Genomic DNA, 16627 nt, shown 5'->3' on the forward strand with positions numbered 1-16627 from the left:
TTCTTGGTACAAGCATCGACCAATTATCATCTAATTAGGTTTTAATACTATTGTAATTCCTTTTGCAATAAATTGTCTTAAGTAAATTGGTTTTTATTGCATCCTCCGGCTCCAGATCTCTTATTTCGCTTACCTTTAGTGTAAATAATTTTATTTGTTTTAAAGCCGCGTGTTACGAGCACCGTGATTGATATTTAACTGGGTAGTTAATCAAGATTAGGTAATTAAAACAACACAAACTGTATAAAAACATATGAGTATATTATTTACAAAATTATATATTAAACTTAAAAATACAAGCAATAACTTAGAATATAATACAATATGTTGGGAAAATTCTCAATCTTAAATAATTCATTCAAACGTAATTTTTTTTACTGCGCTTCTTTCAGTTCAGCGCCATATTTAACACTGAATTGACTAAATTAAATATCTGTTATACGGCTGGGGCCGTATAATGAGTTATACACTTTTGTGGGGATGCGACTCTACAGGTTCATCTTAATGCCAGAAAATAACTAAAGGCTAAAATGAATAGCCTATCTAACGGTCACCATACACGGTCTGCATGAACCAGTCAAGTTCGATTGCTTCAAGAAAACTCATACTTCTACGTACGTATAAATAGCTTCACTAGAGGACTGACCAACAAACTGACACTTGAATTAAGTGCCTAGATTAATATGAATGATGAGTCTGACTTTGATTTATACTTTGCCTTTGACTTTGACTTTTGGCTTTGCCTTTGGTTTTAACTATGACTTTGACTTTGACTTTGATCTTGCCCTTGACTTTAGCTTTGACTTTGACTTTGAAGCTTGTAGATCAGGGTTTCCTAAACTATGGGTCGCGACCTATTGGTAGGTTGCAAGCGAACTTCTAGTGGGCCTTTTTTCTAGAAGACGCACTAAACTAACCATTCTGTGTTTGATTTTTTCACATTGGTGACGGTTGTATTCGCTAAAGGTGGGTCGTGAGTTTGGGAACTTGATTTAGATAGGTCGTAGTCAAGTCTATAATAAACCCTGTAATGTAGGAAGTCCAAAGTCCAGCAGTGCACTCAGTAACTTTCGTTGATGATATCAAGTCGGTTAATAATTTAATTTGACGTAGATTAAAGCTAGACGCTGCTGACTGCTTTGACGTTGACTTTGACTTTGTCTTTGACTTTGACATTGACTGTGACTTCTACTTTGTCATTGACATTGACGTTGACTTTGACTTTGAAGCGTGTAGACTACAATAAACCCTGTAATGTAGGAAGTCCACACTCCACCAGTGGACTCAGTAACTTTCGTTGATGATATCAAGCCAGTTAGTAATTTAATTTGACGTAGATTAAAGCTAGGATTGTCATGAAGAGGCTGCCGACTGAAGTCGTTGCGGATGACACTGGAATAGAAAGAATTATTATATTAGTTACACAATATTCCATAACGTATGTATGTATAACTAGCTACTCCCGCGCGGTTTCACCCGCTCTGCTCGGCTCTTATTGATCGTAGCATGATGATTTATAGCCTATAACCTTCCTCGATAAATGCGCTATCCAACACAAAAAGAATTATTCAAATCGGACCAGTAGTTCCCGAGATATGCGCGTTCAAACAAATAAACAATCAAACAAACTCTTTAGCTTTATAATATTAGTATAGATAAGTCGGGTTTTCCTCCCTGACGCTATAACTCCAGAACGCACGAACCGATTTCCACGGTTTTGCATTCGTTGGAAAGGTCTCGGGCTCCGTGAGGTTTATAGCAAAGAAATTTTCAAGAGAAAAGCAGAAAAACAGGGAAAATCATTGGTGGCGAAACGGAGTTCGCCGGGTTTGCTAGTGCCAATATAAAATAAACTGACTGCCTCATTGGTCGAGTGGTCGTAAGTGCAACTGCCAGACAAGGGGTCTCGGGTTCGATTCCCAGGTCGGGCAAAGTATTACAGGGCTATTTTCGGTTTTTCGAAAATTTCTCAGTAGTAACACGGAGTCTGGAATTATGCCCAGTATATGGCTCTAGCATGGCTTGAAACTAGTCGAGTTCCTCGTCAAACAGTTACGTGAGTAAGCCGATAACATAATAAATAAGAAAATATACTTACTGCAAGTCCTTAATTCTTCAGAATAAGGATATTCAAATGAACACTGGCACAAACTGTTCCTGCATTGCACTCGATCCGTTAGATCTTCTAGGAAGCACTCGCTGCTTCGAGAACACGGCTCAAACAGACCTGAAATTATTTATTTATTTAAGTCACATAGAAGACTTACAGTTAAAAAACAACAGATTAGGAACAGAAAGTTGGACTAATGATAAATGATAATAAATGATATTTATTTCTGTAAATAGGTTATAAATTAACACTTTTACACGTCAATATTTCAAATAGCTAGATGATGCCGGCATTTCCTATCGGACTACTCTGAGAAGAAATGCCAAAACAAACTCGGAGGTCATAGTCTCTTTTATGTCCAGACAAATCAAATAAAGAAAAATATGAGAGAACCGTGCAAGTTCTGTAATGGACTTTAGAGGAAAGAACAAGGGGACTGTCAGCCAATAACAAGTCCTCACTTATTAAGTACAGAGTAATAAAATTAAAACTCATAAGAAAATACATTAAATGCTAAATAACTGATACAATATAGAACCATAACAAATTTTGCTTTAATTTGAATTCAATCACACTGCTATAATAAAACTGCTTACATGAAAAAGTGTCGGCTTAAGCACCTACTCAAGAAATTAATTAAAAAAATCCACTAAATGTAATTGCACTTCATTCAATCATTTACTGGCTTGTTGGTCGAATGATCGCAAGTGCCATCGCCGAGCAAAGGGTCTCGGTCTAGATTCCCAGGTTGAGCAAAGCATTACTAAGTTTTTTTCGGCTTTTCGAAAATTAGCCAGTAGTAGCACGGAGTCTGGAATTGTGCTTTGGAATGCTGTGTTATGTTGTGTTTGGAATTATGATTTGGAAAATTTTTGAAAAAGCCGAAAAAAGTTATACTTTGTCCGACCCGGGAATCGAACCCTACATCTCTTGTTCGGCATTCACACTTGCGACCACTCGACCAACGAGGCAATTGAATTACTCTATCTATTAAGAAATCACATCAAAATCCGTTGCGTAGTTTTAAAGATTTAAGCGTACAAAAGGACATAGGGACAGAGAAGGCGACTTTGTTTTATACTATGTAATATTACTGTATATTATTTAAGACCAAATTGTACACTATGGATGCATTAAAGTGATTTGATTTGATTTGATTTATGTAGTGTGGAGTATTAAATTCTCACCAGTCTTCGGCCAGCAGCGTCCGTCACGTAGATGGTATCCCTCAAAGCAGACACATTGTCCCTCCTCGCAAGAACTGGCTTCTCCTGTGATGACGAGGCACTGAGCTGTGACGGTACATTGGTTACTGGGGTGCACCAGATCTGCAACATAAAAACATATGTTACTTACTTACTGCTTAGACTGCAAGGATCCGGAGCTACGGACTACCTAGCGGGTTTACCGGGGCTCCGGCTCGAAAAGCAGGAGAAGGAACGGGGTGGTTTTTAGTCAGTGAGAGTCTGACACTCCCTCTCGCCTCGCCCAAGGCGGGAGAAGTCAGTGGATGATTTTCCCCATGATAAAAAAAAAAAAAAGACTGCATGGTTGGTGCGGTGGCTGGGCAACTGGCTGCCGCGCTACGGGTAGCAGATTCGATTCCCGCACGGAGCAACTCTTTGTGTCATCCACAGAAAGCCCGCCAGGCTGATCACCTCGCCTGGTCGGAGGATCCTCCTTTTCTTAGGGAACTTTACTAGCTGTTCCCTAAAGTCTATTTCATGATTACGAATTACGATGGTCTATTGCATGATTACGTGCGATGACCAAGTCGATCAATGGACTGAATAAAATAACCGACTTGGTATTACATGGATCTCACAACATTTTTACGGTAGGAAAACTGAGGTGTGAGTCTTCGGCTTTTTTACAGGATGTTTTTGATGGTATTATTTTTTCAGACTGCGTCCACTGTACCGTTTTATTAGTGCAAGCAATTTTGACACTTACGTGGCCAGCATACGTAATCATATCCCACGAAGCCTTCAGCACATTGACACGTCTGGTTATCCAAATCGCAAATTGAATTTTCTGTGACGCAATCATAATCTTCAACACAGCTACCGCCAATAACTGAAATTGAAAAAAAAAGCAATAAAGTCAAAGTCAAAGTCAAAATTGAAGTCAAAGTCAAAATGAAAATTGAAGTCAAAGTTTCATTTTGACCTTGACTTAAATTTTCATAACAAAATGTCTGTCTGTCGATCAGTCCTCTAGTTGCTCTATTTGCTCGTTCCAAAGTGTAGATTCCTATGGAGAAGAACGAGCAAAAAACTCCATAGGTTACTCTTTTTCAATCAGATTCACAATACAATACTTGGTTACATTGTTTCGTTGGTTCAATAGGCCTTGTATCCTAGTCAAATTCAATACTTTTTTCGAAACGTCAAAAACTATATTTTCTATGAACTTTGTATGAAATACTCTATTATGACGTCAAATTTCAGGGACACCATCAGGGGCCTTAGTCTGGTATTACAATTGTGTCACAATGGTCGATCACTGAGCAGTGCAAGAGGGACGGAGCTATGTAGCAATTGTAATAGCAGACTAAGGCCCCAGGTGATTCGTCTGCTCGTTTGCCACCTATTCTATAAAAAAAAACTTACTCGAGGCGCAGGTTCCTTCAAGGGGCAGGTATCCCTCCGAACAGGAGCAGAATCCATCTATACACTCCGTATGTACAGTCTCAGTGCACTCGCTGGTTGCTTGACACGCGTCGCCAAGAGCTAAAAGAAAGTCAAAGTCAAAGCATATATTTCAATTAATCCAAAATTAGGCACTTTTGAAACGTCAAATTGAATTGTCCGTCAGTCTGCCTGTCAGTGAAGCTAGGCGCTCGTTCCAAAGTGTAGCTTCGAATGGAGAAGAACGAGCAAGAAACTCCATCGTTACTCTTTTAAAAAACATGTTTTATTACAATATCTCTGATACATTATTTGATCATGTAGGAACAAAGTAAAGATAATACAGCGTCAAAACTAATGGGACAATAAAAGCAATTTGTGAAGAAAATAAAATAGCGGTCAGAGGATAAGCATTGCCATACAACGTGGCAATACGGCCAGTCTTCTGGGAACGTTCCCCAATGACAGCGATGCGGACGAGTACTTCGACGCCTAACCACGCCTAACGCCTTTAGTTAGTTTTTATTCCTTTTTTTGGTATTTTTAAGTTGTAAATAATGTGTTAGTTTAGATGCATAATATTACGTAATAAAAAGCGGTTGTTTCAAACATAGTGCCCACATGATGTACACTTACAATTAGAAATAATGCTTCTATACAAAAATAAACTTTAATAATTTATCTTTAAAATCAAAAAGGTATTTACAATCATATACAACATTACAGCTTACGCCTTTACGTTATACAGCGTAAACAAAACTGTTGTTTAACAAAAAGAAGACATTAAAAAGCAAAAATAACCCCCCTCCCCTCAAAAAGAGTAATATACCAACCTAATCCAGTGGTAAGACACAACCCATCGACATTGGAGTATCCTTCAGGGCAGGAGCAGACTCCACCGACGGCTTCCCTCCCATTCTCCGCACTCTCACTTTCATCACCGTTTCCATGGACACACAGGATTTCCATGTTTCCGGCTAGGCAGTCACTATCCACCTCGCAGTATTCTCCAATTCCTGTAGAAGAAGGTAACGTTTTATTATATCAATTACACCTGTAGGCTGTAGGGTAGCAGAGATGGGATACTGTTTTAATAAATATACTTTGCAGCGTGACGCCTTTTATCCTCGGAGAGTAGGCAGAGGTGCACATTACGGCACGTAATGCCGCTGTACAATGTACACCAACTTTTCACAATTTATGTTGTAAGTCCCATGTGGAGGTGGTGAGCCTATTGCCATATACCGGGCACATTTCCAGATTCCATGTTACCACTGAGAAATTTTCGAAAAACCGAAAAAAAACTCAGTAATACTTCGCCCGACCCGGAAATCGAACCCGAGACCCCTTGCCGCACTTGCAACCACTCGGCCAACGAGGCAGTCAGACTGTTGTTTTCTATAATATAAAATAAGTCGGGTTTTCCTTCTTAACGCTATAATTCCAGAACGCACGAACCGATTTCCACGCATCGCCTTCCGCGCGCGCCTTAAAGAGCCATCAGACCACCACAGATGGGGCCCAGTAGGGCTAATGCTTGATCCGGAGCTGCGGACTACCTAGCCGGTTTACCGGGGCTCCGGCTCGAAAATCACGAGCAGGAACGGGTTGGTTTTTAGTCGATAAAAGTCTAACGCCCGAATACTGAAACGCTACTAAAATTTAATTTTAAGTTGTACTTAAATATCGTGCTATCTCTGTCATTTTATAAAGAATTGATAGAGACAGAACTAGACTTAAGAGCGTCTTAAAATTGAGTAGCGTTTGAGTATTCGGACATAAGACTTCCTCTCGTCTCGCCCAAGGCGGGAGCATACATTGGATGATTTTCTCCCTCAAAAAATAGCTTACAGATTAACGAAAGAAGTATACAAGGCAAATATGAGTGGGACCGTCGGTAGAGGGCGCCCCAGACGGACATATAGCGACCAGATTGGCGATATATTAAAAAAGGGCCAAATTAAAAGTACCTTTAACCGACGAGCATGCATGAAAAGACTGATGACTGTTGATGAAGCGAAAGAAGTGTGTAAGAACCGTGGCAATTGGCGTTCCATTGTCTCTGCCTACCCCCATGGGAGACAGGCGTGAGGTTATGTATGTATGTATGTAAAAATAGCTTACCAGCAAATAATCGACAGATTTGTCTGTTTTCGTCCCAAACAGCCTCTTCGGCGATGCAGTCGCAGGTCCTGAGATAAAACGTCCCAGGCTCCCCGCAGCGCGCGGACCCACCAAATGTGTGACACTGGTTATCGTCAACGCATGCGTCATTGAAACGACGTGTTGCTGGAACAAAGTTTATGATAATACATTAATCAACTATACATATACTTTACTAGCTACTTCCGCGCTGTTTTACCCGCTCTGCTTGGCTCCTATTGGTCATAGCGTGATATTTTATAGCCAAAAAGCCTAAAAGAATTATTCAAATCGGACCCGTAGTTCTGGAGATTAGCGCGTTCAAACAAACAAACAAACAATCAAACAAACTCTTCAGCTTTATAATATTAGTAGCGTTGCCCCACTCTTTAGGATTTTCTCCTGTGTCGCATGTGCGTTTACAAACATACATGTTCACATACACATGACACTGAGACCCGAAACAACAATTTGTAGATCACACAAAGAGTTGCTCCGTGCGGGAGTCAGTTACCCAGAACCGCACCAACCGTGGAGTCAAATTGCATTAATCTATCATAATTTGGCTGATACCGGCACTCTTTTTTATGGTATAAGTCGGTAAACGAGCAGACGGATCACCTGATGGTAAGCGATTGCCACCCGCAACACCAGAGGATGGTAAGCAATCGCCGCCGCTCATGGACACCCGAAACACCAGAGGCGTTACAAGTGCATTGCCAGCCTTTTGAGGGTTAGGAATTTAAGGGTTGTTGGGAAATCGGGGATTGGGAAGATTGGGGGGATCTTTTAAACTACGCAACGAATTTTGATGCGGTTTTTTTTAATAGACAGAGTGATTCAAGAGGAAGGTTTATATGTATAATACATGCATAATATATCACCATTGCACCCATGCGAAGCTGGGGCGGGTCGCTAGTCTACCATAAAAAAAAAATTGAATGAAACGTACCTTTGATACAATCCCTCATATTTTCATGATAGTAGTAGTTTTTGGGGCAACGGCAAATCCCGTCAATGACTTGCGCTAGGAAGCCGGCACATTGGTTATTCGTTGACGGAGATCCAAGTTCTGAAAGTAATAAAAAAAATATTAAAAAAACAATATTATTATCTTGAAACTTAAAACTATCTTTTTTAAAAAAAAAATTTGCCCCACACTAGGATTTTCTCCTGTGTCGTGTGTGCGTTTACAAACATACAAGTTCACATACACATGACACCCAAACCCGAAACAACAATTTGTGGATCACACAAAGAGTTGCTCCGTGCGGGAATCGAACCCGCTACTCGTTGCTGCTGCTAGATGGTGTAGACCAGGGTTTCACAAAGTTCCCGGGTTCGATTCCCGTGTCGGGCAAAGTATTACTGGACTTTTTTTCGGATTTTCGAAAATTTCTCAGTAGTAGTATCCGTGCTATTATATGTTGCAATACATAACTGGTTTAATGTAGTATGTCTCACCCCCTATTACATGGGACTTATAACACAAAAGTGGAAAGTGTGTGTACATTGTACAATGGCATTACGTGCCTTACACCTCTTTTTTTATGACGGGAGGAAACCTTCAAAAGACGCACATTAGGATTTTCTGGGGATAAGAGAGTCGTGAGTGTGGGATTTACAATCTTACTAAGTTCACATGCCCGATGGCCACCCCAAACATGTAAGGAGCAATTTGTGGACCTCCTAGTAGACCTGCTCCGGAGCCCCCACGAAGCAACACCTGTTATGGCACATCCCTATGGAGACTTGCGTCTCTCATGAGCCTCGCTGTGCAGTGCCTTACACCTCTGCCTACATCTTCGAGGGATCAAAGGCGTGGTTTAATGTGCCCGGTATTTGGCAATAGGCTCACCCCCTATTACATGGGACTTATAACACAAAAGTGGAAAGTGTGTGTACATTGTACAATGGCATTACGTGCCTTACACCTCTTTTTTTATGACGGGAGGAAACCTTCAAAAGACGCCTAGCTTTTTGGGGATAAGAGAGAAGGGAGTGTGGGATTTATATCTTACTAAAACCACCCCGATGGCCACCCTCTACACCTATAAGGAGCATCGAGACCTCCTAGTAGACCTGCTCCGGAGCCCCCACGAAGCAACACCTGTTATGGCACATCCCTATGGAGACTTGCACAGTATCCCATGAGCCTGGTACATGTCGCAACACATTTGGACAATCTTCAGATGTGCTGCAGGCTCTACCATGGTTCCTTGACGATGTCATACTTGTACTGGTCAAATTGCTGGTCATAGTATATTCGGATTTTGTTTCTGCTTTCTTCTTTGTAGCTGGAAAAGAATAACGTTTTTTTTTTAATATAACTGGGTAGTTTCATAGGAAAAAAAAAGTTTTTTATTTTTTTGAAACATTGCCCCATACTAGGAATTTTCTCCTGTGTCTTGGGTGCGTTTACAAACATACAAGTTCACATTATGACACCCAGACCCGAAACAACAATTTGTGGATCACACAAAGAGTTGCTCCGTGCGGGAATCGAACCCGCTACAAGTTGCGCGGCGGCCAGTTTGCCTAGCCACCGCGCCAAACGTGCAGTAAAAAAATAATATTTTGACTGAATATTTCATTCATTAATTTCACGATACAAGTACTTATTTATTTAATTTTTCTAACTAATTTTAGAGAAGTAAGTATACTATTTGACGTAAAAAAAATATGACGTCATAATAGACTATTTCATACAAAGTTCATAGAAAAGTAACGCTTTTGACATTGCGATAAAAGTATTGAATTTGACTAGTTGGAAACTACCGTACTGTGGCGACACATGACAAGTGACAGAAGATAGAAGTCATACATCTATAGACGATCGACAATAGGGATGATGACTGGGTCAAAAATAAATTATTGCAACTTTTCAATACAATAAAATATTCAAAAATAATCGCACTCTCATTCATACTTGTGATGAACTACTTAATTTTCGATTTTTTCTACCTAAATTTCTGAAAATAAGTCTGCTATTTGACGTCAAAAACTTAAGACGTCATAATAGAGTATTTAATACAAAGTTCATAGAAAAGTAACGTTTTTGACGTTCCGAAAAGAGTATTGAATTCGACTAGTGGGAAACATGCCTATTGCGTAGCTGCAGACTACCTAGCGGGTTTACCGGGGCTCCGGCTCGAAAAGCAGGAGTAGAAACGGGAATCTCCATTAATGTACCTGAATATACCGTGATTTTAGTTATTTTGTATGTGTCATGGTAGTTTTTATAAAAAAAAAATATTTTATTTCTCCTCTATCACGCGTCAATTCATATATCCTTCTGGCTAATTCTAATCATTGATAAAAACATTGAATTAATCACCGCGTGTAATATACATTATGAAATCTATTTTGATAGCTGTATATTATCTATTTATCTTCTCATTATAAAGGTATTAAGATAGTGAAATCATTTAATTTTACATATCACACACGATTTTTAATACGCTTTTTCTTTCATGCATTCATATATTCATGATTTTAGATCCTAAGTGCGGTTCGATGGCGAGCAAGGGCGCATCGCGTTCAACGCGTGCCTCAAACAGCCATCAGACCACCACAGATAGGGCCCAGTAGGGCTGTTAAAGATTCGGAGCTGCAGACTGCCTAGAGGTTTTTTTTGAGGTGGGAAAATCACCCAATGACTTCTTTTTGGGCGGGGCGAAAGGCAGTGTCAGACTCTTACTGACTAAAAATCATCCCGTTCCTACTCGTCTATATATACCGGGGCTCCGGCTCGAAAAGCAGGAGCGAGAGCCGGAGCCCCGGTAAACCCGCTAGGTAGTCCGCATCTCCGGATCGGTAGAGACCTACTCTGATTCAACGAAAACTAAGTTTCGTCCGTAGCTTCGCAAATTCCGTACTACAATTCCATTTAATTATACCAACTTTCGTGAACAAAAATGAACGAATGAAATGAAGATAAATAAATAAGTTTTGATTTGAAATTAAAAATAAAACGTTATTTTAAGTAATTTCATTAGTAAATCAATAAAACCTACGGCCGAAGATTAAACGAAACTTCGCATTCGAGAACCGGAGTAACCCTACTGGGGCCTTAGTCTGCTATTACAATTGTGTCAGAATGGTCGATCACTGAGCAGTGCGGGAGGGATGGAGCTATGTAGGTTGTATAGCTCCATCCCTCTTTTTTCTTTTCATTCTGGTCTCACCTTGTCGCGCACTGGTTAATTAAAGGTTTTTTAAATAAAGGTACTTACGTTCAGGTTCAGGCTCGGCTGTGGGAGTCACACACTTGAGTGTTCCAAGATCACACACACCGCCTTCGAATCTACAATCCTCATGCACCATACAGTCATCGCCGACGTCTGAAAGATACAATTGATACCTCTTATTTTCCTTATAACTTTCGTGAGACATACTTAATTAATTATTATACATTTTTAAATTTATTTATTCATTTACATTAGACAAGGAAGGCCAATATTAATACAATAATACTATACTAAAACATAAAATACTATAAATACATAATTATGTACTTGAAATATACACGTGACAATAGCTTTTTTATGGGACAAGCCCGCTACAACCTCCCTCACTGCTGCAACTCCTGTGCACCAGGATCTACAGTAGATACAAACATGAAAACACCGGAACATTGAAGTCCGGCGCGTCCCAGGGACATGAATGACTGCCTTAGATCCCGCAACGAAACAAATCAGAAGATGTTATTAGAGGAGAAGAAAAAGAAAACGATAGTTTCAACTGAGAGAATACGCGTGAGAATAGCTATGATCTAATAAGTATACACGTTCTAGTTTTTATAAAACAAATTATTACTACAATACTTACTGAAACTACCCTCCCTGCACTCTCCCCTCTGCCTCTCATAGTAACCCTCAGCACAAGCACAGACGCCGTCAATACAAGCGAAACTGTAGGGATCTTTCAGCACTCCCATACACTCTTCATTTCGAGTACATTGGTCACCGTAGCCTATTGATTTCCAACATCTGCCTAGGAAGAAATGACTGCCTTCTTGGCAGTGGCATTCTCCGACTGAAAAGAAGATACTGGCTTTTAATCATATTCTTTTATTTTATTCTTACTGCCGTACTCAGGGACATTTACGGCCAATTTCAATAACCTATCAATCGGTATATTTGCCCTCTAGAGATAGTATTTTGACATAAGCTCCATACAAAATGTGTCAAAATTCTATTTCTAGTAGGCAAATGTACAGATAGGTAGGTTATTAGAATTGGCCGTTAATGGTTAGTTAAACTATTTCTTAGTACCAATTTTGTATCGAAAACAATTGCTAAGTACTGGTTTAAGTAGCCATTATGTGACTCTGGGTATTGCGGTTATTCTTTTAAAAACTTTGTCCCACGTTAGGATTTTCTCCTGTATCGTGGGTGCGTTACAAACATATAAAATCACATATACATGACACCCAGACCCAAAACAACAATTTGTGGATCACACAAAGAATTGTTCCGTGCGGGAATCGAACCCGCGACACATTGCACGGAAGCCAGTTGCCCAGCCACCGCGCCAACCGTGCAGTCAAAATACTAATATTATTTTCAACACTAACATTGCATCCGATTTTTAGTCTTAATTCCGCTTACATATGTATTTTTTTAAATACTCATGCAGCAGAGGTGCATCATAAAAACATATACATAACCTGCAATATACCACTCGACATATGTTTATGATTTGGCATGGCATGGCATGGAATGCCGTCACATTACTTGACAAGACAAGACATGACATGAAATGAATTTATTTCATTTCTTTGTTTAATTATTTAAATCGGACTTACCATCGTTGTCACCGGTTTTACGACACTCGAAGTTTATGATCAGATTATGGCATTGCGAGGTTGCTCTACACGGAGAAACATGGTAGGTGGCCACTGCAAAAGGAAAAAATACATGTATCTACTATAACAGGAGTGATAATCTTCTATAATATAAAAATAAGTCGGGTTTTTCTTCCTGACGCTATAACTCCAGAACGCACGAACCGATTTCCACGGTTTTGCATTCGTTGGAAAGGTATCGGGCTCCGTGAGGTTTATAGCAAAGAAAATTTGGAATTTGAAAGAGAAAAGCAGGAATACAGGGAAAATCATTGGTGGCGAAACGAAGTTGGCCGGGTTTGCTAGTAGGTTATAAAAATTCAGTCAGTTTATACTAATTAAAAACCAGTTTATCGTGGTCTTGCTTTTACATCACTTTCCGCTCATTCAACGTTCTGTTTATAATAGTCGTTCATAACTCTATTTGTTTAACATAAAAAAGTTAACTAAAAAAAACACGTAAATTAATGGCGTAAATTAAGCTCTACTAGTTTCGGGTCACAGAGGGAATCTTCATCATAAACAACTTGCGTAAACGCTGCGACGACACGCAAGTATGACTAGAAACTAGTATCTAAAGCTTTTCTCCATTAATTTACTACCGTGATACCGTGATTTTTTTACCTAATTTAGTATGTCTCACGACAGTTATTATGAAAATTAAAAAAAAATCATATAGATGAATAGATATTAAGTATAATAGGCTACTTTCCTACTAGTCAAATTCAATACTTTTTTCGAAACGTCAAAAACGATATTTTCTATGAACTTTGTATGAAATAGTGCGTTATGACGTCATAAGTTTTTGACGTCAAATAGCAGACTTATTTCTAGAAATTTAGCTAGAAAAAATCGAAAATTAAATAGTTCATCAAATTTATGAATGAGAGTGTAATTATTTTTTAATATTTTATTGTATTGAAAAGTTGTAATAATTTATTTTTGACCGAGGATAGTACCCAATTAAGCAGAATAATATTGTAAAAGAGTTGCCACTTTTTGAAAGGATATGATGGGGTTGTCATATCTTAGATAAAAACGCCTAAATAAAATAAGACTGAAAAAAGATAATAAAAAAAAGTTTTTACTCACCGGGCACACAAGAGTTGCCATCTACAATTTCATTGCCTGGCGGGCAGAGACAACTGCCAGACTGGCAGACCATGCCAGGCAGTATACTGGAACACTCCGCATTGTTCTCGCAAAACCATATTGATTGGCCTACACTTGTATGTAGGATTATACCTATAAAAAATATTAAGTATCTATACTAATATTATAAAGCTAAAGAGTTTGTTTGATTGTTTGTTTGTTTGAACGCGCTAATCTCAGGAACTACTAGTCCGATTTGAATAATTATTTTTGTGTTGGATAGCGCATTTATCGAGGAAGGCTATAGGCTATAAATCATCACGCTATGATCAATAGGAATCGAGCAGAGCGGGTGAAACCGCGCGGAAGTAGCTAGTAAAGTATAAGAACACTGCCTTGTTGGTCGAGTGGTCGCAAGTGCGACTGCTGGAAAAATTTCGGAAATTTCTCAGTAGTAACACGGAGTCTGGCATTGTACCCAGTATATGGCAATAGGTTCACCCCCTACTACATTAGACTTGTAACACAAATAATAAAAAGTAAGTATACATTGTATAGCGGCATTACGTGCCGTAATGTGCATCTCTACCTACCCCTTCAGGGATAAAAGGCGTGATGTTGCATACATATTTAGTATTTAGTATCGACACCATCAAAAACTGACAAATATACAAACACAAACACTATATTTAACACATTGAACGCCGTGGTGGTCACCGGCGACCGACGTTAGCGGAGGATTTGCCTTCAACAGTTTTCTATTGGCAGTCAAAGACTTAATCACATGAAAAGCTATATATGTATTATAAACTAAAATGTTTGGTATCGTGTAAAAATGTCCATCTCTTGTTGTCTTGTTGGTGAAATGTGAAAATGAAACCATAGATGTGCTATGTAGCTGTGCTACGAAGATGTAATAGTTAAGCTGTGAAACTATGTGACCGTTTCCACTGATACTAAACTATGTAACTGTGCTACGTAGATGTAATAGGTAAGCTGTGAAATTATGTGACCGTTTCCCCTAACACTAAGCTATGTAACTGTTTAAGTATGCGATGTATCGAAAGTAGGGAAGCCATCCATTGCACATATCCATAGCACGTATCCATAGCACGCATCCATAACACGCATCTATAGCACGCATCTTTCCATATAAAAACATAGCTTAGCTCTGTCCATTTTCACCAATAGTGGTAGGCTATACCAATGAATACTCGTATGATTGGTGGTAAAAACAGAAACTTACCAATAAACAACAAATAAGATTTACACAACATTTTTCTAAAACAATAAAACTAAATATACATGAAATAAATAAACTACAATACGGTAGGGCTATCGCCCTGTGTCACGTTTTATCGGAAACTGAAAGGAATTGCGTATTTTATCTTCAGTTCGCTTCGTATTAACATGACCGTGATAATTTGGAGTTAAGTTATAGATATACAAATATGTAGATAGGGACATAATCATTAGAATCGAAACAATGTACCTGTAATGAACCTATGGAGTTTCTTGCTCGTTCTTCTCCATAGGAATCTACACTTTGGAACGAGCAAATAGAGCAACTATAGGACTGACCGACAGACAGACGTTACAAGTGCGTTGTCGGTCTTTCGGGTGCTTTTTTTTTTGAGGGGAGAAGATCATCTAATTACTTCCCCCGCCTTAAGCGAGGCGAGAGGGAGTGTCAGAGTCATACTGACTAAAAACCATCCCGTTTCTACTTCTGCTTTTCGAGCCGGAGCCCCGGTAAACCCGCTAGGTAATCCGCAGCTCCGGATTAGGCATCAGCCCTACTGCGCCCCATATGTGGTAGTCTGATGGCTCTTTGAGGCGCGCTCTATAATAGGGTGGTATCCCAATTTATTTATTCTACAGTGGACGTCTTCCGGCTGATGGTGATGATGATCCCAATTGATTTTAATGTCCGTCTTGTAGATTATTTTAAAATATTAGACACGTATTTTTTATGGTATAAGCCGGTAATCCACAAAACGGTTCACCTGTTGTAGGTCTACTCCGGTTCTCGAATCGGAAGTTTCGTTTAATCTTCGGCCGTAGGTTTTATTGATTTTCTAATAAAATAACGTTTTATTCTTAATTTCAAATCGAAACCTATTTATTTATCTTCATTTCAAATTCTGCGAAGTTTCGGATGAAACTTTGTTTTTCGTTGAATTAGAGTAGGTCTCCTGATGGTAAGCAATCGCCGCCGCCCACGGACACTTGAAACATCAGAGGCGTTACAAGTGCGTTGCCGGCCTTTTGGGGGTTAGGAATTTAAGGATTGTTGAGGAATCGGGGATTGGGAAAGAGCGTGTTCAAACAAACAAGCAACCGTAATTTTTATATATACTAGCAGTGATTTCATTTGTGTGTGTGTGTGTCTTCTATCAAATAAATGCTTTTCTTCTGTTCTCTGTATTCTTCTTTCGTCTTCTTCTTGTATAGATCCGTCATACCTTACTACCACACACGCACACACAACGTCACTCCTTTTATCCCCGAAGGGGTACGCAGAGGTGCACATTACGACACGTCATGCCGCTATACAATATACACCCACTTTTCACCATTTGCGTTATAAGTCCCATGTAATAGGGGGTGAGCCTATTTATAGATACATGATATATTTTTGCCCGACTGCGCCAGAAGGAGGGTTATGTTTTTTTTTTATATTACAGTCTATATAATTAACAAGTCTATAACAGAATTTGAGCAATTATGCAGGTGTGATAGATAAGGAAAATTATCGAGTAATCAGTATCAGCTACACAGCTGCGCGATATACTATCTCTGCCT

The 16627-nt window shown here is 39.3% G+C and overlaps 1 protein-coding gene across 1 annotated transcript; it reads right to left on the minus strand.

Annotated features, from left to right (window-relative positions):
- Positions 1-239: 239 nt before the first annotated feature.
- On the minus strand, positions 240-15234 carry LOC118281093 (multiple epidermal growth factor-like domains protein 10). Its single transcript, XM_050700638.1, has 14 exons — positions 15069-15234; positions 13823-13975; positions 12692-12784; positions 11713-11919; positions 11118-11225; positions 8965-9179; positions 7835-8003; positions 6865-7029; positions 5574-5756; positions 4723-4842; positions 4064-4186; positions 3298-3438; positions 2099-2227; positions 240-1392 (listed from the first exon to the last, which is right to left on the minus strand). Exons 1-14 carry the CDS (start codon positions 15097-15099, stop codon positions 1316-1318), a joined length of 1914 nt encoding a protein of 637 aa, XP_050556595.1. The 5' UTR covers positions 15100-15234; the 3' UTR covers positions 240-1315.
- Positions 15235-16627: the final 1393 nt, after the last annotated feature.

Source organism: Spodoptera frugiperda, chromosome 19 (genome assembly GCF_023101765.2).
Source record: "Spodoptera frugiperda isolate SF20-4 chromosome 19, AGI-APGP_CSIRO_Sfru_2.0, whole genome shotgun sequence".
NCBI classification, from domain to species: domain Eukaryota; kingdom Metazoa; phylum Arthropoda; class Insecta; order Lepidoptera; family Noctuidae; genus Spodoptera; species Spodoptera frugiperda.

Excerpts from the sequence above, each read along its gene's own strand:
- LOC118281093 (XM_050700638.1), bottom strand. The coding sequence starts at position 15,099 with ATGTTGTGTAAATCTTATTTGTTGTTTATTG. Across the intron at positions 3,439-4,063 it reads TGATTACGTATGCTGGCCAC|ATCTGGTGCACCCCAGTAAC; the intron begins GTAAGTGTCAAA and ends TTTATGTTGCAG. Across the intron at positions 1,393-2,098 it reads TGAAGAATTAAGGACTTGCA|TGTCATCCGCAACGACTTCA; the intron begins GTAAGTATATTT and ends TTTCTATTCCAG.